Here is a 24,529-nt window from a genome sequence, read left to right as displayed (position 1 = left end):
TCAGACAAGGTTACGGGCGGGGAATTCTACGGGTGCCGGGAGGGGCCGAGCGCACCCTCTTATCACCGCGAGGTGCGGCTGTTCCTGAAGCAGTAGCACCGGGTCTTCTGAGATTGCTGCCTCGGATTCGTGCTTTCTTCTCTCGTCCCCTTCCCCAAAGGAGTACCCTCCCCTTCACCCCACACTTGGAGTAGGTAACTGGGCGCGGGCCAATCCTGTACAGTCCCCTCTTTGGGGACGAGGGAGGGAGTACTTCTGGTGCGTGCCGGCAGCCGCGCGCGCGCGTGTCCCAGTCTGCGGACTGGGCTCGTGTCCCGGAAAGCGAGGGGGCGGCCGCCGCGAAGGCGCGGAAAGGAGGGCCAGCTTAGAGAAAACCAGAGGCTGGGGTAGAAGAGCTTGGGCTCTTCGGTGCAGAGAAAGCAGAAAACACTGCAGTTACCTGTTCATGTGGGTGCGGTGGTTGAAGCATCTGCAGAGGGGGGAATGGCACCTCTTCTTCGTTCGTGGAGGAGGATTTTTAGAGAGAGGGAGAGAACCCTGTCCGTCCGCTCCTGTGAAGGTAGAAGAGGAGAGAGAAATTGGGGGGAAACCGACGAAAAGGGGAGAGGTGACTCCTTTGAGCGTGAAATTCATTTATCCCAGCCCTGCCAAAGTAGCAGCCTGGAAAAATACGGCCAGATGGTATCAGTAGCCGGGCCATGCTGGAATCGTAAGACTGGAAGAATTCTAGTCTAGTGAAATTTGCAGTATCATTCTTTTTCCCTCCTCTTTTCTCCATCACTGTTATTTTTCTTATTCCTTCCGTGATGATGTATCAGATGGTGACCAGACAATAGAATATTTTAGAAGTTCACTTTTGTTTTTTTCTGCAGAAGAATCAGATTCTAGCTGCTGAGTAATTTGACTTGGGCTTGTCCCAGTCACGTCTGTCTAAGGGCACACATTTTAGGTATCTCGTTAAAACGGCACACACTGGTCCGTCTGAGCAGTTTTAGATTAGAAAGAGGGGAGAACCCCACCGTCTACAGGCCTCTTCAGAAAAGTATTCATTAGGATAATTATAGGATCCTCTGCCTATTTGGACTTAGAAACTCCTCCCCCAAAGAGTTTTATGTTTTGTTTTTCTCAAAAATGTTACTGGCTAAGTGGTTTAGTTGGGAGTATCATTTTTAAAGATACATTTTTCAAAGCAGAGGTAAATTACAATGTTGCAGTGTATGCTGGGGGAGGGGCGGCAGTAGTTTTTCCTAAGGACTTCTGAGATCCAGGATTATGTAGTGCTTTCTGTTTTGAGGGGGAAATGAAGCAATATTCTATAGATGCGAGAGAATTGTGCCAGACTGCCAGATCTAAGGGAGACCTAAAGCTGAATGGAGCAATCACTCCAGATGTTCGTTTTGATTTGACCTAGAAATAGGTTGCTGCTGAAGGAATTATTAGCACTGATGAGGCAAATTAGGGTAAGGTATTTTATGTTGGAGATAGGAATTAATCGATGTATAGAAGAAAGTAGAAACTGGGAATATAGTCCTTCTGGGAGGAGTAATATGTTAACAGTCCAGGAGACTTGAGTGTAGAGGTAGAGGCAGCTGCAAAGCATTAGTACAGAGGGGTTATTTGTAGAGAAGCAGCCCGGTTTGTAAACTTAAATATAAACACTACAGGGACAGAATTTGTTACAGATGTCTTTTATTTGGGCTATATACTTTAGAAGTGAGTTTGGTGACTTTTTAGTATTACAGTTGATTTTAAGTTAACTAGTTACACATTTAACTAGCCTCAAAAAAATCAACATTACAAACGGATGCTCTGGTATTGTGAATGGATACAGCTAAATTCCCTTTATTTTTTAGCCACCATGTTTGTCTTTTCTTCACTTAGCCATGAAGTGTTTATGCTCAAGTTTCTTCAATAAAACCTTTACAACAATGGAAATAGTTGCTTTTTCTCATGCATGCCTAAAAATATCAGTAGCTAAATGATTGTGGGGGAGGGGGTTTATTGTGTAATTTTAAATTAAATAATGGAAAACATTTCCTGCGATGAACCCACATGACTAATCCTTCTAAATTAATACTTCCATCTACCTGCTGGTTTTATCCACTTGGATATCATGTCAACATCTCAAACTCAGTGTGTCCATATTTAAAGACTGTACCACCCCTTTCTCCTGAAGCCCCAAAGTCCTTTAAGAACTTCTTCTTGGAATTAGCTTTGAAAACCCCTTCCATAGATACTGGTTTAGGACAAGTAATAAAGTTTCATATGCAAGGAATTAAATCTGTTTCCTTGCCACCGCTACCACTCTAGACCAAACATATGGTATCTTTTGCTTGAGCTATTGCAAGAGGTTCTTACTGGTCTCATTGTACAGCTGTAACCAATTAACCCTCCCAAGGGTAATTAGTCCACAACCCAAACTAAAAGTAATGATTATAAATCACCAAGTAGTGTCATTTCAGGCAAATGTTACCTCTCTGCCCATCCAACCCCCACATCTGCCAGAAAAGAAAAGAAACTTGGTGGCTTTCCATACTTAACAAATTACAGGAAGTCTTCGGTATCTGAGGATAATTGTCAGCAAAGGAGAGTTCACTTAAAGTGGATCCACTTGAGTTGGATACCAAAATTTTGCCATAAGTGGTACAAAAGAAGGAATGATCAAAATATCTTTTAAAAAATTAAGTTTTTAAAATTTTTATGATTATAACCAAGACCATTAAATGTAACTATCCCAACTGATTACTTATTTATTATAAATCACGTGGCTTTTCTGTGTAATTATTCTGAAAGAATGTGGAATGACATCTTGGACAGGCCTAAGCATTTGATGCTTGACTTGCACAATCATAAAGTTATTTTTGCAAAAATTAATCCTCTCCCACTTAATTTCTTTCAAAATGCCTTATTGGAAATATCTCAATCCAAGTATTAAACTGTTCCAACTGCCTGACCCTGGTCAGTTAGAAGCTTTGCTTATGATTTGAGCTTCTACACCTTTTATTTGGTTGAACATAAACAATGTTTACAGTACTCAACTTTTATCTGGGAGAGAGTCGCCAGCATGTTATTTCTTGTGATTTTTTTGCTTCACTTTGCAACCTCAGCAAACTGTAGGGATTCCAATATGGTAATAACTGAATAATGAGAAGCCTGAGTGCAAACTCCGCACCCACTAACCTGAATCCAGCTGTTGTTACTAGTACTGAAATACCCAAGATTGTGAAAAAATAATCATTTTTCTTCCTCCCTTCAGTGGAGAATTTTAAGTGCTAAACCCAAGAGGCGCTTACATAGTAACAAGAGCTTGAGGCATGCCCGCGTTTTGGGGCGCTTTATTTGCCTGCAAATTTGGGGGAGGGGGCAGCCATCAAGCCAAATCTGTGTAAGCCCTTAGAAATGTGTTTGCATATGTTAACATCACCCATCATGTGGGGTTTGTTTGGGGGGGGGCGGGGGGAGGTGGAAGGGAAAGATTAAGAACCATAGAGCTTGCCAAACTCGACTATAGTAATTTCTCAACCCTTCCCCTAATTAGTGTTTCTGTTTTTCATGTGGTTCCTTCCTGAAATGCTTTCCCTGTCTTGGTGTCTAAATCATATCTTAATATCAAATGGCCTCTTAGTAGTGGTAGCCTTTTCAAAGTCTACTACTTTCCCTGCCTCCCAAGTGGATGTGATTTGTTGCTCACTTGAAACACCCTGTTATTGCTTTATCTCTGTAATAGGCATTTACCCTTCTGGTTCCTTGCGAGTCCCAACTATGAGGTCCCCAAGGGCAGGATTATGGGTTAGTTTGCACTTTGTGTGTGTGTGTGTGTATTTTTTTTCAAACATTTGAACTGCCCCTCTCATAAAGTCAGTTAACCTCCTGCCTACCACCGTATGGCAGTTCTAAGAATCCTGTGATGTCTTCCCTCATGGGAGTTTCTGGTGCCCTGGAAAAATACAGCTAACATATCATAGACCTTCAGTGTTCAGACCAAATGAAAACTACATAAAATAGATTATGTGAGTTAAAACAGAAGAACACAACATTATGTACACGGGTATTATTTTAAGTATAACATGTACGTCTTAGCAGCTTAGCAGCAAAATGTAAATGACTTGAAATTCTAGCTAAGTAAGTGGATGAAATTTACATTACACTTTACTTTTAAATCTGAAAATAGGATGGAGTCAGCTCAGGAAGGCTTTGTCACAGTCACTGAGACAGGAGTGTTCGGCGCGCAATGGAGCCTTGTTTCTTTCTGTACGGCCTTACTTGTAGGGACCAGTCCCCACATGGCACCATTTAGCTTCCAGTTTTGAAATGGTGCTAAAAATAATATTCTTTTTTTCTGTTTCAGTAGTATTTTTGAGATGCCTTTATAATCCTGAACATTTTGGGAATCACAGAATAAAGAAATTATTTTGAAATCACCCTTTAACCACATTTTTTGGTTATTTACACTGTCAGCAGATTGCTTCAAAACACTTTTGCCTCTTGGGGCTGATTGCATTCCAGTTACCCTGGAGAGGCCCAGCCCTGCTTCCCACTTTTTTTTTTTTCTTTTTTTGTAATTTATGTCTGTAGTCTGTTGTCTTCTTAGCTCTCTACAGTCTAGCTTAATTTTTTTTTTAATACAATCTCTTTGAAACAAGTGTTTATAGCTTAACATTTGCTGACCAAAACTCCATCTTTTGATTACTGAGACTGGTATAATAGCGTTTAACTAACCTGGTTAAATGATGGATCATCCTTCAGAATAGTACTTTTCCACATTTTGGCCATCAACAATCCCTTTTACAGTCTGGAGGAAGCTATAAAGAGATAAAGATAAGGGGGCCTAGCAGATAATTTAAATGCCTTAAAGTTGTATGTAAATCTGAAGGAGCTAGTGGCCCCTTTGCCCCTATATACTCACCTGGGGATGGGGGATGACCTCCATTTTGTCTAGATTTTCTGGGAGTCCAGATTAGGAACCCTTTTAACAGAAAAGTTACAGATGATCTAACTCTTCTTTTACGAACTTCTGGTGGTGTTCAGCCTTTTGAGGCCTGCAGTTCTGTTTTTAAGAAGTTTGGGTAGGCATCAGAAAAGTTATTTGGGGTCAAAAATACAACTTTTCAAAAGGAGGTTGAAATTTTACTTAATCCAACCATCTTGCACGTAAATTTCAGATTACATCGTGCACTAAATGGGTTCCCTTGGTTGCCTAAAAGTTTTCTCTCAAGTGACAGAATTAAGAGCAGAGGAAATACTCTTTCTGTGATGTATATGTTCCTAATAGAAGGAAATGGAAATCTGGAAGATAAAAATCTAGGTAGAGAAAGTTCTTTTATCTGGTTGTAGAGACCACTCAGGCAATGACCAGTAGCCAGCTTTGATTGAACCTGTGGTTAGTGTTCCTCTGGATCCGCAGACTGCTTTGATTGCCTAACAATGTAAATTATTTGCCATATATAAACTAATGCTAGTTAAAAGTTTACCAGGAATAACTGCCTCTTTTGTTATACTATAGGCATATAGTCACTGTGCTAAATGACTCTCTAAAGACCCACATAGCTTACTGTTTTTTTAACTTTCAAGCGTCTGTTCAGATGTCACCAAATCAAAGGAGGCTTTCCTGATCACGTCATGAAGATACCAGCACCTGCCCTGCACCTTCTCTACTCTTCTTCATCTTCCTCTGTAAAGCTTAAGAGTCTCTAATGTAAATTTTGTATATTCCTCAGTTTCCTCCCCTTCCTCCCACCAGAAAGTAAGCTCCTGGTAGGCAGGGCATTTGTGCAGTGCACTACTGCATTTCCAGCACTGAGGACACACCTCACTTCCAGCCCCTCTGCCACAGGGTGCTCTAGCCAAGTTACCTAAGATATAGTCGATATTCATTTTTCATGAACATTAATACAATTTGTGCATACTTCTTCATGGTTAAATGAGTGTGAAAATGTATACACATTTCTTTCTGTCTTCATTAAGTGGTTTTTATTTCTTTAGCATAAAGTCATTTCTTTCTTCCCTAATGCCTCAAGTTTTACTTTTTTGCCAAAGTTCTTACTGGAAATTGAATTCCTCGGTTTGCCCACAAAATAATCTGCAGGCAACAATGTTGATTAATCTCATGATACAACAGAAATACATTTAATTTTATAACAGAAATATATGTTGAATATCAGCCAAATATACACCCAGTGGACAGTAAAATGGTCACTTGAGTACAGTAATGCCATGTATATATTATTAGCCTGTTGAATCCAAAGCAAAGCTCCATGAACTAGTCTCCTAGACTTGATCAATCTTTGGATCTACTGTGGCTTTCAACAACCCAACTGTTGGTCTCATGGGGATTTTAAGACTGCAAAGATAGTGGTTAATTGAGATGCAATTCACATACCATAAAATTCACCTTCTTAAACTGTAAAATTCCATGGTTTTTAGTGTATTTGCAAGATGGTGCCACCGTTACCACTCAGCTCTAGAACACTTTTCATCAAAAAGAATCCCCATACCCGCAAGTAGTCACTCATTATACTCTCCTTCCCCCAAGTCCCTTGGCAGCCACTAATCTGCTTTCTGTATCTCTAGATTTGCTGTTCTGGGTATTTCATATACATGGAATCTTACAATATTTGGCCTTCTGTATCTGGCTTCTCTCACTTAGCATAATGTTTTCAAGGTTCATCTATCTTGTAGCAGGTGTCAGTACTTCACTCTTTTTATGGGTGAATAGTGTTCCATTGAATGGATATACCACATTTTATTTACTCATCAATTGATAGACATTTAGGTGGTTTCCACTCTGGGGGTATTATGAATTATACTGTGATAAACATTTATAAAAGTTTTATAAAAACTTTTTTTATAGAAGTTTTTGTGAGAGCATATGTTTCATTTCTCTTGGGTATATATTAGGAGTGAAATTGCTGGGTCATATGGGAACTCTGGTTAACCTTTTGAAGACTGTTTTCCAAAAGGGCTGTACCATCTTGCATTCCTTCCAGCAGCATATGAGGGTCTCAGTTTCTCTACATCCTCACTGCCACTTGTTATTCTCCACCTTTTATTATAATCACCATAGTAGGGGTGAAGTGTGGTATCTCATTGTGGTTTTGATTTGCCTTCCTCTGATGGCTAAAAATGCCAAACATATTTTCATGGGTTTATTGGCCATTTGTATATCTTCTTTGGAAAAATGTCTATTTAGGTCCTTTGTCTATTTTTAATTAGGTTGTCTTTTAATTATTGCATTCTAAGATTTTTCGCATATTTCAGGCACAGTTCTCCTATCAGATTTGCAGACTTTTTTTCCCATTCTATGGGTTTTTTTCTGTCTTGATGGTATCCTTTGAAGCACACAAGTTTTTAATTTTGAGGAAGTCTGGTTGATACGTAGTTTCTTTGGTTGCTTGTGCTTTGTGGATCACATCTAGGAGATCATTGCCTAACCTAAGATCATGAAGATTTACACTTATGCTTTCTTCTAAGAATTTTGTAGGTTTAGCTCTTACATTAGTTGTCCATTATTAGTTAATTTTTATATACAGTGTTAGATAGAGGTTCATTTTCCTTTTTTTTCTTCTGAAGATCCCATCTACTTAGCACAGGAGCGCAAGTTGAGGGGGAGGAACAGAGAGAGAAAGAATCACCAGCAGACTCTGCACCGAGTGTAGAGGCCGACGCAGGGCCAGTGACCCCAAAATCATGACCTGAGGTGAAATCGAGAGTCAGACGCTCAACTGATTAAGCCACCGAGGCACCCGTGAGGTTCTTTTTCATTCTTATGAATGTATGTATCTAAGCCCAGAACAATCTCTTGAAAAAGGCTATTCGTTACCCCCCTTGAATGGTGGTATTCTTTTTTTTTTTTTTTAATTTATTTAATTGACAGAGAGACAGCAAGAGAGGGAACACAAGTAGGGGAGTGGGAAAGGGAGAAATAGGCCTCCTGCTGAGCAGGGAGCCTGATATGGTGCTAGATCCCAGGACCCAGGGATCGTGACCTGAGCCAGAGGCAGAGGCTTAACCCACTGAGCCACCCATGCTTCCCGAATGGTGGCATTCTTGTTGAAAATCATTGGACCATATAAATCTGTGGGTTTAATTCTGGACTCTCTATTCCATCAGTTGATATGTCTGTCCTTATGCAGGTACCCACACCATCTTGATTACTATGGCTTTTATAGTAACTTTTGAAATCAAGAAGTGTGAATCTCTTTAAAACTATGGGCCAAGACAATTTTGAAATCGAGTTTAACTAAGTGAGTCAAATAAAGACAAGTAGACAAAGAACTATTCTTCAAAATAAGTCTAAGCAGGCCCCAAACTAACCTAATTTACTTAGGAACAGAATGGCTGTCTAGACTTACCCAGCCAGATTTCATTTTACTCCTTCCTTCATTTATTTTTTAAGATTTTATTTAGTTATTTGTCAGAGAGGGAGCACACAAGCAAGGGGAGAAGCAGGCTCCCCACTGAGCAAGGAACCTGATGGAGGACTTGATTCCAGGACCTTGGGATCATGACCTGAGCTGAAGGCAGATGCTTAACCAACCGAGCCACCCAGGAGTCCCATCTTCCTTCATTTATTCAGCAGTAATTTTAGGGAGTTTCTATACCAACACAACTGTGAGCAGTGTTGAACACTGGACAACATAAAGAAAAATCTAACATCGAGGAGATGGCTTTGGAAATTTCATCCCAGGTGGGAGGTTTTCAGCCAGAACAGTGATGGTAAAGATAGGACACTTTTAGAAATGTTAGAGACAGAATTTTTAGGACTTACAATGGATAGATTATAAGTTGGTGAAGGAGAATAAGGGATCGGAGCTGTCTCTATTTCTAGGTTGGAGGTGATGGGTAGATGGAGTCGATAGGCAGATGGTAAGGGAGTAGACTGCACTGGGCTGAGTAAGTGCACGCAGTGATATCATCTGTTCTTTTAAGAAGTCTAGCAAAGCAGAAGGAGAGAATAGGGTTGTGAGAAGGTTAAATGTGTTTGTTTTGTTGGGTGTGTTTTAGGATGGATGATACTTGCCATCTGAGATAAAAATTGCAAATGTGATGTTACTACTTTAGGTCTCAGAAGAAACAGAGTGGGGTGCCTGGGTGGCTCAGTCGGTTAAGCATCTGCCTTCAGCTCAGGTCATGATCCCAGGGTTCTGGGATTGAGCCCCTCATCGGGATCCCTGCTTATCAGGGAGCCCGCTTCTCCCCCTGCCTTCTTCTCCCTCTGCCTGCTTCTTACGCTGCTTGTTCTCTCTCTCCCTGTCAAATAAATAAATAAAATCTAAGAAAGGAAGGGAAGGAAGGGAGAGAGTAAAGACTCTCTTTCCTCCAAGACATTTGTTAGGATAGGTGATGTTGATGGTCTGTATCTTCCCTGGAGCAAACATAGCGAACATTAGGAGGTACAGTAGGTGAGGGAACTATAGATCTTAAGAGCAGTAAAGCATTGGAGTGACCACTGAGAACTGTAGAGAGAATAATGAGGAAATAGAAAATAGGAATGAAAAAAGACAAGACAGAGGATCAGTTCAGGAAGTCTAACAGCTAAATATCAGTTCCTAAAAGAAAGAACAGAGAAAATAGAAGGGAGGAGATTATCAATGAAGTATTTCAAGAAAAGTTCCCCATAAAGAAGCACAGTATGGTTTTCAGATTGAAAGGACCCATTGACAAAACAGGGGAAGGGGATTAAAGGTACGAAAAAGGTACGAACTTTCAGGGGCGCCTGGGTGCCTCAGACTGTTAAGTGTTCAGTTCTTGATTCTGGCTCAGATCATGATCTCAGGGTTGTGAGATCAAACTCTCGACAGGTTCAGAGCTCAGCTGGGAGAAATCTGCTTGAGGCTCGCTCTCTTTCTCTCTCTCAGTCTCCCTTGGTCCCTCCCCTACTCATACATGGTCATGAGCACTCGCTCTTTCTTTCCAAAGTAAATCTTCAAAAACACAAACAAAAGATACAGACTTCCAGCTATTAAATAAATGAGATACGGGAATGCAATGTACAGCATAGAGAATATAGTTAATAATATTATAGCAAGTTTATATGGTGACAGATGGTAGCGAGATTTTCCTGGGGATGACTTCATAAAATATATAAACGTTGAGCCACTATGTTGTACCCCAGAAACTAATAAAATATTGTATGTCAACTATGCCTCAGTAAAAATAAGAAAGGGCCCATTTGAGTTCCCAATACAATAACATCAACACAAAGACATGAATAACTACAGGTTTCCAGAGAAATAAAATAGGCCCCATAGAAAAAGGATTAGATGTCACAGCAGCCGACACAAGACAACTGAGCAAGGCCTCCATATTTCTGGTAGAAAGTGATTTTCAGCCCATACTTCTGTATGCAGCCAGGTTAGTCAGTCCACTTTGAGGGCAGAAGAAGATTTTCAAACACTCAGGGTATACAAAACAGGAGAATAAGCCAAGAATAGAGACTGGAGTAGTGTACAACACGTGGAACGGGACGGAGCCTGTTCCTTCCGCAACAGAGCTGGTGCTGCTGGCCAACTCATGCACAGCTGTGACTTGGATACATGCTGAAACTTTAAAGTGAACAGGCCACAACGTGAATGTGTTTCATTCCACTGAGCTGCACAATTTAACATTATTAAAATGGAATATCCACTTACCACAAGTTTAAAAAAAAGATCTGTGGGAGGTAAAAACAGGCAGCTCATACAAGTCTTACAGTTGAGCTGTCAAAGGTAGATAAGGGACAGCAGTGAAGGGGGGGAATGGGGAGTGGTATACAATTTTTGTACTGTTTCCCCCTTGGAAAGCTTTTAAATTTAGAGTAAAAAAAATCCAAGAATGTCTGTCTAAGTGCCTAGTGCCCACCCAATAAGAGCTTAGCTAAGGTGAGCTGAATCTGACTAGGATGGCTGAGCGTTCTTTCCTGGGTGTTTCCTGGGGCCTTGGCATTTACTTTCCATCTGGGGCAGTCCTCCCAGGTTCACGTGAGAAAAGCGGCTTTGATGACGTCAGAAAAGTTTTTCACCATTTAAGTACTCTGAATGGTGGCCTCTGGACAAATGTTTAATTCAGAAAAGTAAATGTAGCCTAAACAAATTTTATTATCTTCCAGCGTGAACTTCCCGCCTGAGGACTATAAAGACGAAGTAGTTTGAAAATGGAGAACCAAGAACCAGCGGCTCCTCCTCAAAATACCAAACAGTCTATTATTTCAGAAGAGGTATAAATTGTTTTTCACTTCCCTTTCTCCTCTCTGTACCCCCTTCCCAGAGCTGAGTTTAAATGAAATGTAGGAACTGTTGTTTCAGATGCTTGTATTTAATTCTTTTGTGTGTGTATTTAATTCTTAAAGACAGTTTCTTAAACACTATTCCTACTCCCTTTTTAGGACCAGGGACATTTTGCCCTTGTGTGGGAGCAACAGTATGTCTCTGAATGATATGCACTAGTGAAATGGAGGCTGTTTTTAAAGTGGATTTTGGCTGTTAATACAAAAATTCTCAATTTTATTAAAAGTTTCCCTGGGTAGAAGAATAAGTCATATGTGAGTTTTAGGGTTTAGATATTTCATACTTAGGTATCACATCACATCTTAGTTAGCTGTTTATGGTCTCAATATCTATGTTTAAGAACAGTAACAATCTAAGTTGTTAGTTGTAGTCTGAATTCCAGAACTAATGTTTGTGTTATATGTTATTTGATTTAGCTTTTAATAAGTCTCTTTCTGCAGGAACCATTGCAATGGATAAATTTTAAGTCCTTCACCTTGGAACTCTGACCTTGACATCTTCCTGCAGTTGTTTACGATTTAAAAATCTTTCCATGTTGTCTGTGAATAGATCTGCTGATAATTATTAGGTTGCTGCTGGCCAGAAGTGAGAGATAGGATAGTAAGAAAAAGGCTACTGCTTTATGTCCACAGTGAATCTCTCCTGTCAGTTCAGTATAGTGCCATAGGTAAGTTAGTCCAGGTAACGGAAACTCATTGTCTAGGGAGAACAATCCTGGGCCACCTGTCTTGGATGGGGTGGGAAACCCACGTGTCCCTGGAAATGCAGTTGTTCGACATGGTTTCCTCAGGCAGCCTCCCGGTGCAGTCGCTGACCATAAACCACACTGATGAGTCTCTACCCACTAACCACACGTGTGTGACGAGCGCCCAGCTCAGAGGATAGAACACTAGGTCCCCCAAAACCCCTCACTCCTGGTTCTCCCTCTCCACTCCCCTGCACCCCCCAGGAGTTTATCAACTATCACCTCTTTTCACCTCTCAGGATCACTTCCAAAACTCCAGAAAGAAGCTGAACCACCCTTCAGAAAAAAAACTTTCCATACTTTGAACTAAAAACCTTCACACAACTACTGGGAGGGATAGGTAGTCACTGGGAGGGCCAGGCAGAGAAAATCTGAAAGAAAACAAACCTTCTAAATAAAATCCTCAGTTTGAAAGTCTCCCAATTTAATGTCTCCTTTTAGTTAATTTCAGAAGGAAAATGGGTCAAGCTTGAAAAAACAACATACATGGATCCTACTGGTAAAATAAGGTAAAGAATTTTTTTTCTGTCTTGTAAAATGCACAGTGTTTGGGTTGTCAGTCGGGTCTCCGTTTTGCATTTGGCATAAACTCTGATAGTGTCCTCATTATAAACTTTGTCTTAAATGAAAAATCTATTTCAGTGCTTTCCCATTGTCAGAATGTCTGGATTGCTTATAATCTCTGAATAAAATTACACTGTCAGTATGTTATAACAACTAATCGGGAATTGATTTTTAACAACATTCTCCCTGAGGAGGTTTTTATGAACCTGAAATTTGGGGCCAAGCCTCACTTAAACTGATAAAGCAGCAGAATAATGAACCATCCAGGCTGCCTCCTTCCGGTCACACCAACTTTTAATTTGTAAACTAGAAGGATTAAGGAGAGGATAGTGCTGGGTTTAAAGTAAAACTTATATCCTTTACACCTTGCTCATGGAAATGGGAACTGGTGGTTGGGGAGGGGGAGTTTTGCAAAGCATTTCACAGTATGTGCCAGTTCCCATGAAACTATGACAAGACACCCTTCGACCTAAGTGATCCCACTCCTGACACTGTCTGGAGTTAACGTTTGTGCCTGAAAAATATTCATCAAAATTTAAAAAGACAACAAATCGAAAGTGCCCTAACCATTTTTAAAATTGGGAAATGACTGTAACAGTGTACCATAATAAGAGAATATGATGTACAGTATGAGGGAATATAGTCAGTGATACTGTAACAACTTTGGTGACTACTCTTGGTGTGGTGAATATTAATTATTGAGTCACTGTGTTGCACACCTCAGATACAATATTGTGTGTCAATTCTTCAGTCTAAATTCTTCAATCTAAAGTTGGAAAATAATTTTTAGTGTATTCATTTGGTAAAATCTCTGCAGTCATCTACAAAGCAGATTCTGAAGACAATCTAGCAATATTAGAAAGGTGATTAAGTTGATAACAACATAGGAAATGGTAGATATGTGTTTTAAATTCTTTCCGTGTGTGTGTGTATTTATTTATAAGAGAAGGCTAGAAGGAAAACTGGCAAAATATTAGAGGCAGCTGTGTGGTAAACCTTTTCTGTTTCCCCAATTTTCTGTTTAGAAATTTTTTTATATTATAATTAACTACCAGAAAAAAATGTTTAAAAATAGATTAAGCATTTCCCTAGTGAAATATAAAAAGGAATGAAGTGGAATGAGAAAATACAAAAATAGAACTAAATTTAGTATCCAGATTACATGATATAAATTCGTTAATATAAAAAGTCCATTTGCTAAGTGATCACGTAAGAATATGGGTTTCTTTGTGAGGAAGTACATCTACATTCCGTGTGAAAGTACACGGACTTGCCAGTAGTAACTGAAACCACTTTAATTACATTTACTAAACTAGCAAAAGTATTATTAAGTGCCAGTGTGAGAGAGCTGCAGGAAACATTAAGCTCTCCATAGCACTATTAAATTAAAACCTCAAAGTAAGAAAGCTAAGCACACTGCAGTCCATCAACACAAAGGAAGCATACAGAACACTTATCTGATGTGAGTCTGATGGGCGGAACTAAGTAGGAAATTACTAGTGGGTACAGGAACACAGTCCAGAAATGTGGCCAGGTCCCACTCCTCAGGAACACAGTATGCTCAAATATGCTTGTATCTGTGAAGATGTAGACAGATGAAAACCCAGTTGGTAGTGATATGGTTTGGCTCTCTTTTCCCTATAAAATTGTTTAAGTGTATAACAGATAAAAACCCTTAACACTAATTTATCAAAAGAGTACCTCTTGGTTTGTACCAGCTCATCTCTTCACCTGACTCCTTTTCCTCCGTCAGCATTTCTGAGTCAGGGATGTGCATCAGAATCATTTGGAGGCTTTTTATCACATTACTCTCATCCAGGTCTCCCCTCCAGATTGCCTGTCTCAGTAGTTGAAGCGTGCACCTGAAAGTTTACGTGACCTGTTATCGCACGTTCACCTCCGTTCTCACACGTAGACATCTTCCCACGACTTCCAGGGAGCTTTTACAAAACATATTGACATTTCATACCAGAATGTCAGGCTTTGGAGAGTGAATCTGGATTTTCCCGTAGGTTGTGATGTGTAAACTTATGAAATGTTTTATCTGTTACCCGATACATAAGCATGTCGGTAAAGATGAAATAGCAGCCCGAAAATCCTTTGTTCCACCATATTATTTGTGGATTAAGATACGGAATTGATTTTGTGTAAAAATTGCTGGCAGTGTGCCCCTTTATGGACATTTGGGACAGAGCCAAAGTCTTCGTTTGTTGCCATTCCTGCCTCTTGTGTTTGTTGAGTAGGCCAACAACATATTATGGGAAAACAGGCTTTCCTATAACAAAGACTCAAAAAATGGAGTAACTTAGCTAGAATCAGAATTCTAAAGCTATAAGAGGCTTTTGAGATAACTTACTCTTAAGTCCGTAGTTTTACAACTGAGAACAGTTTCAAAGAGTTTGTGGCTATGGGGTTGGCTGGTAGGCAGGCAGAGACCAAGATTTTCTGACTCAATCAAATGTCTCTCTCAGAGTCCCTTGAAGATGATTGGAGCTCTTGTGGGGCATTCCTGGTCTGGATTCCTTATAAGTGCATTTATATTTCCTTGCTGATTTATGGCTTGTTACTGGTTTTTATTTGATCTTAACCACTATTTCCCTTATTCCTAGTGTTTTGGGGGTGGTACCTTCAGTTTCCTCAGCACTGTCTTCTTCAGTCTTTACAACTAACCTTAAGAGACAACAGAGAGACCTATGCTAAAAGGTGTTTTGTCTCCTGCAACCTGTATTATTTACTGATCAGAATTGCTTGTTGGTTGGCTTCTTGTTACTAACTGGAATGTTGGGCAGTTGTGAGTCGTCATAATAGCATTTGGTTTTCGTAGGTTCATTTTGACACGTTTGCCATTAAAATTTGAGTATAACACCAAAAGATCTACAGTTTACAGTAAGAAATGTTTTTTTTTTTAAAGATTTTATTTATTTATTTGAGAGAGAGAGAGCATGCGCACAAGCAGGGGGAGGGGCAGAGGGAGAAGTAGACTCCCCACTGAGCAGGGAGCCTGATGCAGGACTTGATCGCAGAACTTGGAAATCACAACCTAAGCCAAAGGCAGAGGCTTAACCGACTGAGCCACCCAGCACCCCCAGAAGGGTGGTTGTTCTGTTTTGTTTTTTAACTAGAGTAAATATTTGGATTTTTTTCCATAAATATTTGGCACAGTCCAACCCTTAAGGAGGAGCAGGTCAAAAGTGTGAGGGCCCCTCTGGGCAGCCCATCTCCTCAAACCCACTCTTCTGTGGGGAGGCAGACCTTGATGCCTTTCTTACCCTAGTCTCCAGCACCACTCACAGTCTTATTTCTCCTAGATCCAGAGGTCAACTGCTTCTTCACTCCCATCTGCTGCTCCTTTCTCTTGAAGGGATAAGAGAGTGAAGGGGAATTTCCCTCATATGCCCTCCCCCTTCAGACACAATTATAGCAATAACTAGGTTTTCAGGATAGCATTCCCCAGAAAGAAACAGCTACTCAGGGAAAGGGAGCAGAAACTTGTCACTACTCATCTCACTTTTTCCTCTGTGGACCATTTCCCCCTTAGGTAAGATAGATCTCATACATGCAAAAGAGAGCACTTACCTAAATTTAATAATTCCTCAATGCATAAATGGAATGGTCCTGCTTTCTTCAATTGTTATTTTAGGTCACATGTAAATAACAGCTCAGTAGTTCCTATTGTACCAAATACCCTCTCTTCTTAGCAAAAAGGCTGGACTTTTCAAAGGAGCGTAATCTGCACACTGCTCAGTAGCTTTGCAGCTTAACTGCTCACCTGTGGATTTATGACCCAGCCTGAAATACTTCCAGTGAACGATTTGAAAAGCAGCTCAAGCGAATGACAGGCCTTGTCTTTAGATAGCACTCAGAGGGTTAGATGTAGGGTGGCACATTTTCTTCGGAAGAATTTTCAGAAGTGACAGGAAAGCACAGTGGGCGTTTCCTATGCTGATGTGTATGGCTGTGGTCTTCTTGATCATTATCATTAGCACACTTGCATGCTTTGCATTTGAAAGTTCTGGTTGTAGACCGAAAACCCAAGGACATTCCCCTCTGTAATACCAGTGATTTTTTTTCTTCTCTGCCTGAACAGAACTTGGGAAACTGTGAAACGTACAACCAGGAAAGGACAGTCGGCTGATGGTAGGAGTGCAAACCCGTTACAGCTCTTCATGATGGAGGTCACCGCGCATTATTGCCGGAGGCGGGGTTCTTTTTACTTTAACCAAGACCTCAGAGCAGTTCTCTTCAATTATGATCTTTTATCTTTAAACTACCTTTCCTTTTTGCAGTGCTACATGATTAAATCAGGCTGTCTCTTTTTTTAATTTACAGATTTATTCATTTACTTTAGAGAGAGAGAGAGCGTGGCGGGGGTGGTGGGGGGTTGGAGTGTGGGGGCAGAGGGAGAGAGGGTTTAAGCAGACTCTGTGCCAACACAGGCCTTGATCTCACAACCTGATATCACGACCTGAGCCGAAACCAAGAGTCAGACACTTAACTAAATGCACCACCCAGGCAGCCCAATCAGGCTTTCTTTATAAATAACTTTTGGCTCCTGTTATTTCAGCTCAGTACAGTGTTCTGAGGGGAAGGTATACGAATATTTATAGCCAAATATAAGTAGTATAATTTGAAGCCACATACTGTGTCTAGGTATGACTTTTAGAAATCCTTTGTATTCTGTTCAGAGGCCCTAGGTGAAAGCCTTTAATTTGGAAAAGTATTTGGCCCTACGTTATGACGGACCAGTTGCTTTATAAATTGATGAGGAAATGGAATTAGGAGAAGACTGTTCTAGTCATTCATTTCACTGTCCCTTCCAGGCATAAATAAATGCTTTGACTGCTAAGATCCTGAAAATCACCTCTGGTCTAGAAGAAGTTGGGCAGTAGATCTCTGTTTCTCCCTTTCATTTTGTTGTCTGTTTTTACTGGAAATTAACAGAGTAGCTGCCTTAGCTGCTGTTTCTGCCTGCCAGGATAGTTGGGGGCAAAGGGGTAGCCAAGAGCTCCCCATAGGCAATTTGTGTTTTCCAGAACACAGTGGGATTTTGTCTATGTTTTGTTCCAAAGCCACGTAAAATGTTTCCCTCTTGGGAGAAAAGGTCCTTGATCCTAAAACCGTGAAATCCAGTGTAGCTAGCGTTTACCACAAACAGCAGGACTGACTTTATGCAGTGTTTAAAGGAAATACAAGCACAGGGAGATGAATGTCCCTTCACCCACCCCCCAACCCCCCACCTCCCCCACTCCCATCCCCTGTCTGGCTTGCTTCAGAGTGAGAAATGAGTCTCTGCAAAGGTTAGCATAGGTGAGAATGTGTCCTTGACCTTGGGCTAAGCGTTCACGGATGTTTCATTAGGGATCTCCCTTGGTCTTATTTCCCGGCCACAGGTGTGGCGGTCATCCCGGTGCTGCAGCGCACGCTTCACTACGAGTGCATTGTTCTGGTGAAGCAGTTCCGACCGCCGATGGGAGGCTACTGCCTAGAGTTCCCCGCAGGTGAGTCTCTGAACCGAGGGGCCACCGGGCCCAGCGCCAAGAACTGCAGTGCCTAGACCCTGAACACCTTTTCATCTGTGCCTGTGGTTCTAAGTAAAACAGAAGCATCCCTGCAGCGAGCTGCCCTGTCGCGTTCTAGTGGCCTGCTAAGCCCAAGAGCAAGGCAAGGGTAATGTCCCAGCCACCCTTTCCAAGCCACCTCTCGGCAGCATTCTCTCTAGCTTCTCTTTAAGGAATTGCATTTCCCTAATTTGTCAGCTGAGTTCATTTTCCATCACTAGTGATCTGTCTCCAACCAGAAATTCACAGTAATAACTAGGTCAGACTCTTAACTGTGTGAATGGAAAAGACATCTTGATCTTCCTGTATGTACACAGGCCAGGGAAATGGTCTTAATTTCCATTAGAATATTCTCTTGAGTTGCACAGTTAAGTAGAGCTATCCAGAATTTGAAGCTGTGTATCACTGTAGGACTTAATGGGGTTGTTCCTATCTGAAGAGATTACATCTCATTTATTTATCATTAGCGGTATAGGTTTTGTACAAATTCCAGCCCATGAGAACGCATACCAACTTTCCTTCACATTTACCTGCCATTTCACTGAAGAAATAATAACTTTAAAAGAAACAGAATAGGCTATATTTTACTTTTTCATTGCATTATTTCCTTTCGAGTACAATAATCCAAGTTCTAAGGTCCTCCCCACTTGGCCTCTCTGTCAGCTGCCTCGGGTCCACCAGCCTCTCAGCCTTTTCCCTCGCACGTGATGCTCATGCCAGCATTTCTCTCCAGGCCCCAGAATCACTGTGCAAGGGAGGAAAGCATGCAGGTGACACTGTGACATGAGGAAACTGAAAACAGTGCCAGGCTTTCCAGGCTGGGGCACATAGGTGGGTTTGTCACCCAGGCCAGTGGTCCAACACCACAAAACCATTTCTCCTCACAGGAATCCGTGCTGTCCAGGCTGCAGAACACGAGTGCCGAGACACTCGTGGAAACAGTTGAGGTCTAAGTAAGACGAACAGAAGGGGGCTATCGGAACCTACTCGATCTGCTTAGGGCTTTCTTCTTTTGCCCTTTTTTCTTAGAAAAGTTACAAACCTCAGTCAGTTTTACCTGTACAACCACGTTCCACAGTCCTCTGATTCTTCTCAGGTAGCTCGACCGTAATTATACTAGAAGAGGGGGAGTTTCGAAAAAACCAGCTTTCCCTAGCCCCCCTCAAATCACAAATGATTTGAACTTCCAGGTCTCATCGATGATAATGAGAGCCCAGAAGCAGCCGCTCTTCGGGAGCTTGAGGAAGAAACTGGCTATAAAGGTGATGTTGCAGAATGTTCTCCAGGTGTGTATTGCTGTCCAGGTATACACTTGGGGACAAACTCTTGAAAGTTAGTGAAGCATAGATGTTCTTTAAGCTCAGGATTCAGGTGGCTTTTGTCTTGGCTAGTTTACTGAAGAGAAATCCTAGTTAGATCTGGTCATCCTCTGCACGCGAACCCCGCCCCCCCCCCAGGGGAGCCACTTTGAACAAGAAGGCCCCAAAGCTAGAGCAGAAAGTGAAATTCGTTACCTTACCAAGCTTCCCATGTCCTAAGCTTTATCTTTTATTTCTTACCTCATCCCCGGGCCAAGCACCTCACTAGAATTCTTTTCTTGACATGGTGAAAGGAGTTGACAGCATGGCCTAATTAGCGTAGTGTTAATTTTGCTCAGACTCACCACACTGAGGAACTCAGGGGAAAACACGAGTGCTGGCTGCGCGTGTGCTTGGCAAGCCTGCAGCCCTGCTGAGCAAATCAGGCCAGCCATCACTTTCCTCACAAGTTCTGTGTTAACCAGGATTCATGAGCCCCGTTTTCTTCCAAAGATGTTTAAGTAAGGAAACAAGTGGCATATGACTGGGGTCTGTCAAGATGACCTCTTGCTTCTCTCCATAGCTGTGTGTATGGATCCAGGCTTGACAAACTGTACCACACACATCGTGACAGTAACTATTAACGGAGATGATGCTGAAAACGTGAGACCTAAGCCAAAGCCAGGTGAGCGTGCGGTGGGTGCGTTTAAGGTGATTCTGTTGTGTTAAATATTGTTCAATTTGCTACTGATTTCGGTATCTGACTTGTCAGAAGAATAATGGGCTTGTAGATACTTCATCAGTGCTCCAGGCTTTTTTCCTGATCTTCAGGTCCTTTAGCATTTTTTCTTTCAATGCTTTCTGATCTTTATGCTTTATAAAATGTTCAATTACAGTATTTCCATATTTTCTGTGTGGAGTTTATTCCCACGTCATAATAGAAGCCCCAGGTCTGAATAGTAGACAATGAAAAATCTTCAGAATCACTCATTTCTGGTTTTGTGTGTATTGCAAGCATGGCATAAATAATTGTGAGCGGACAGCAACTGACTGTGCACGAGGTTCCATAGACAAGTATTTAGGAAATTCCTGGCTCTCTTGTATTTCTCAGCAAGTTTGGACTCGAGCTTCAATGCCTCTGTCCCTCCCTGTCGTCTCCCACCCCACTGAAGGCGTTGCTTACACACATGCGTGCACACACACTCACACATCATGTGTCACAGCCGTACTCTTCCATTGCTCTCTGACTCAGGTGTTCCTGAGTGGTCCAGCCCCCACCGCAGCTGATTTTAAATGCACGGTTCAAACTCGCTAATATGCACGGACCCGCAGCGCAAGAGTCGGCTGTCCTCGGAGCAGTGCCACTCCCGGGTCTATACCCCAAAGCGCTGACAGCCAGCGCTCGCACAGATCCTTGCACTGCAGCGTTTGGGTAGTGGCACTCACGGTACCCAAACGGTGGCCTCTGGCAGGTGCATGGAGAAACAACGCGTGGTATGTGTGCACAGCCCTCAAGGACACGGGCCGGCACGGGCTATAACGGGATGAACCCTGAACGCTGTGCTGAGTGCTTCTTGCCGCCTAACAAAAAAGCGTCCACAGGGGCTCCGGGCTGGCCCCGTCAGTAGAGCATGTGACTCTTGACCTCCAGCTCACGAGTTCAGGCCCCACTTTGGGCATAGAGCTCACTTAAAAAAAGGAAGAAAGAAAATGTTTTTATGCCTTAATCTGGAGACTCCACTCATATGAGGTTACCTAAAATCCACGTGTTCATAGATACGTAAGATACAATAAGGTCAGTGTGCATGGGGACGTAGTACTTAGTGGCTACCGAGCTTCTCTTTGTGAGGATGAGAAAGGTGCTGGTAACTGCACAGCAGCGTGAATAAATTTAATCCCACTGAACTGTACCTTTAAAAATGGTTAAAGTGAGGACTTCTGTATATTTTAACAACTTAAAAATACATACGGGTGTCTCCTAGAACATGCTTTAAATGTTGCAGTTACACATTTGAAGAACAGAAATGATTTTGTACTGTTGGAATGCTTTTTACCATGTACACAGATGAACTTAGCAGAGACCCAGGTTTCTGCCGAATTCTTACACACTTCCTAGTGTGTCTTGCACAAAAGTCTTCCAGTGTTTGGCCACAGCGGGCCTTGCTCCAACGTCGTCCTTGTGTTTGTTTTCAGGAGATGGAGGTATGTTACCCAGCTGGCAGTGGCTGACCGTGTGTATGGCTTAGCGCAGTGGAAATGGCTGCAAGGCATTTTGTGGTGTTCTGGTAGGCCCTCTTATTCTTCAGCTTTGTTTTCACGTGCACTTTGTTTGTTTAGAATTTGTCGAAGTAATTTCCTTACCAAAGAATGACCTGCTCAAGAGACTGGATGGTAAGCATTCTTAAGACTATTCCCCAACTTCCTCAATGTTTCCCCATCCCCGGCCCCAGCCATTGGGGCACTAAACAGAACTCCATTTCTGTATTATATTCCTCCTCATTAAAGTCAAATACCGAAGAAACTGTTGTACAACTGCAGTTCCCCCAACAGTAATTTTCGTTTCTGGGTGGCACAGAGTTTGAAAGTGTGAGCAGAACATTCTGCATCAAGTGAAAGCTTTGAGTAGGGTTGTTGTTGTGTTGTTTTTTCCTGTGTAAGAGTCAAGATATATTCCTGCAGATTTGCCCAAACTTCTGTACCTCAAATCTCTAATCCATGGCAATACAGAGGCCTAAGCAGATCTCTCTCAGCTGATCCTCCTAGTTCTCTGCAGGGTAGAAGTTAAAGGAGAATTTAACAATATTCCTTCCACAAAGACCGAGGTATATGAAGGGCAATACGGTGATACATGAGCCAGACTGGCAGTGTGACCCCTAGGAAATCACTGGTCATGTAGTTCCGTCATGTCATTCCCAGCCAGCCCATCTCAGAGGGATTTGATAAAAAATTAAATAAGGTTATGTGGACAAATGAAGCAACAGTAGAATGTACTGTACTGGAGACAGAGGCCCAGCTGGGAGGGCCCTGTTTGCTCATTTGTAAAGAAACAGATAGTCTTCCTAATCTGAATGTTTTAAATTTTTTACTTCAAAAAGTAACTTGAAGCATTGTTTGGCCTGAGGCTTTGAGGGCTCTCTTCCGCCCCTTCCGTAAGAACCAGTGGCTTACAATTTTATTTCTGATGTCTGTGTTGTTTTAAAAGTAAGTATAGTATGAGCTTCCAAAAACGACTGTGATTTCAGAATTCCCAGAAAGCGTCCCTTCCTACTTCACCTTTTTAAATACTAGACCTGAGGTAAAAAGCACCAAGTCTCAGAGTTAGAAACACTCACACCGAAGAAAGCCATGGTTTACCTAGAGAAATCTCTGGCTGCCAGTAACGGACAGTACAACTCAGAGTCTTTCGGGTTTGCCTTGGTCTGAGGCTCAGCCAGCCGTGCGTTAGTCATGAACCAGAACACGTTCCACAGCCTCTCCTTGCTTTTCTCCTTAAACAGAAACGAGAGGTAGCCCCTGTCTCCAAAGAGGCAGCAGGAAAATTAAACGATAATGTTGGCACGAGAAGGCTTAAATGTTAAATGCTGTATGTCTTAGGGATATATTCTCGCAAAGAACTTCCTTCCTTCTCCCTCCCACCCAACTCAACCTCCTTCTAGCCTTAGATGAGGGGAAGACAGAGAAGAGGAGGAAGGAAGATAGAGAGGGACAGATCTGTAGAAAGAGGAAGGGGAAGAAAAACCATTTTTCCTAGCTTTATTAGAGTCAAAATATAGTAATCAAACCATTTATTCAACACGTAACATTTGGGAAGGTATTTTGAGTTGTTCGCTGTAAAAAATAGTTTTCAACACTTACCAAGCTCCCGCCGTGCACAGAGGAGGAGGCCATAACCCTGCCTTCCAGGATCAACATGTCTCTGAGCACATTCCTAAACTAGTGGCTAGGAAAACAAGTGACAGATCCCAAGTCTGATCACCTCCACCTGAGCGATACAGAAGTTCTCCTTAAAGCCCACTGTACAATGTAGGATTCTGAGACTTCATTCTTTCTAAAAATATATATATATATTTTTTTATTTGAGAGAGGGAGAGAGAGAGAAAGCACCACTGGGGGAAGGGAGAGGGAGAAGCAGACAGTGAGCAGGGAGCCAGACGCAGGGCTCGGGGCTCGATCCCAGGACCTCAGAATCATGACCTGAGCCGAAGGCAGATGCTTAACTAATTGAGCCACTGAGGGGCCCCTAAGACCTCATTCTTGCTAGAACTCCAGTCCTGTCATGCACACAGCTTAACTTATGTCTAGAAAATACGTATTCCCTAGAGGTGGAGAAACGAATGAACCCCTCCACGAGGGACGGAAGAATCACCATTGAGCCCTGTAACGAGCTATAAACAAACAATTGATCCACAAACTTAGAATGTTGCCATTTTAACACACAAAATCATCCTGAATGTGTGATCTTCTCCCTTTACGCTTTTTTCTTGCTCTTATCTCTTGCTGGAAATGGAATCCTGCTTATATATCCTTTCATCTTCTCACTAGAATAAGATCCTTGAAGGCAGAAAATGTCGTTTGCCACTTGATCTCCAGCATCTGGCACAGGAACTGGCACATAGTAGTAGCTCAGTGAAGATGGACTGATTGATAAGGGGCATTGTCCTCGATGAACTTCATTATCTAACTTGTGTGCTTTGTTTCCTCTAGCTCTGGTAGCGGAAGAACATCTGACCGTGGACGCCAGGGTCTACTCCTATGCTCTGGCACTGAAACATGCAAACACAAAGCCGTTTGAAGTGCCTTTCCTGAAGTTTTAAGGCCAAAGGACAGTAGCCATGTTTTTATAAATAAGACCACCAGGCCTCCTTCACTAAGACTTTGTATTCAGCTTAGCTTCCTGTAGACTTGAAATTAGCTTTTTTCATTAAATAAAAGCAATACAGAATACATGTGGTGATATGGTATAATTACAGGTAGGCTGTAGTCTTCATTTAAATGCTAAACTCCAGCAAAGGCTAAGGAAAAAGAACATAAATGCAGATACCGTTTTTAATCCAGTTAATTTTTAAAGTTCAGCTGTTACTTATCTAATATAGTCCAACA

The 24,529-nt window shown here is 41.8% G+C and overlaps 1 protein-coding gene across 1 annotated transcript; it reads left to right on the top strand.

Moving 5' to 3' along the window:
• Positions 1-37: 37 nt before the first annotated feature.
• NUDT5 (nudix hydrolase 5) lies at positions 38-24,355 on the top strand. Its single transcript, XM_080810379.1, is given in 11 exon segments — positions 38-190; positions 11,087-11,194; positions 12,451-12,518; positions 15,183-15,267; positions 15,269-15,276; positions 16,661-16,710; positions 17,964-18,071; positions 19,322-19,417; positions 20,013-20,120; positions 21,767-21,820; positions 24,134-24,355. Coding segments are annotated over 10 exon segments (750 nt in total). The 5' UTR covers positions 38-190; positions 11,087-11,131; the 3' UTR covers positions 24,244-24,355.
• The last annotated feature ends 174 nt before the right edge of the window (positions 24,356-24,529 follow it).

The sequence above is a fragment of the Martes martes genome, assembly GCF_963455335.1.
Source record: "Martes martes genome assembly, chromosome: 8".
Taxonomy (NCBI): Eukaryota; Metazoa; Chordata; class Mammalia; order Carnivora; family Mustelidae; genus Martes; species Martes martes.
This window is presented reverse-complemented; position numbering and strand designations above follow the sequence as displayed.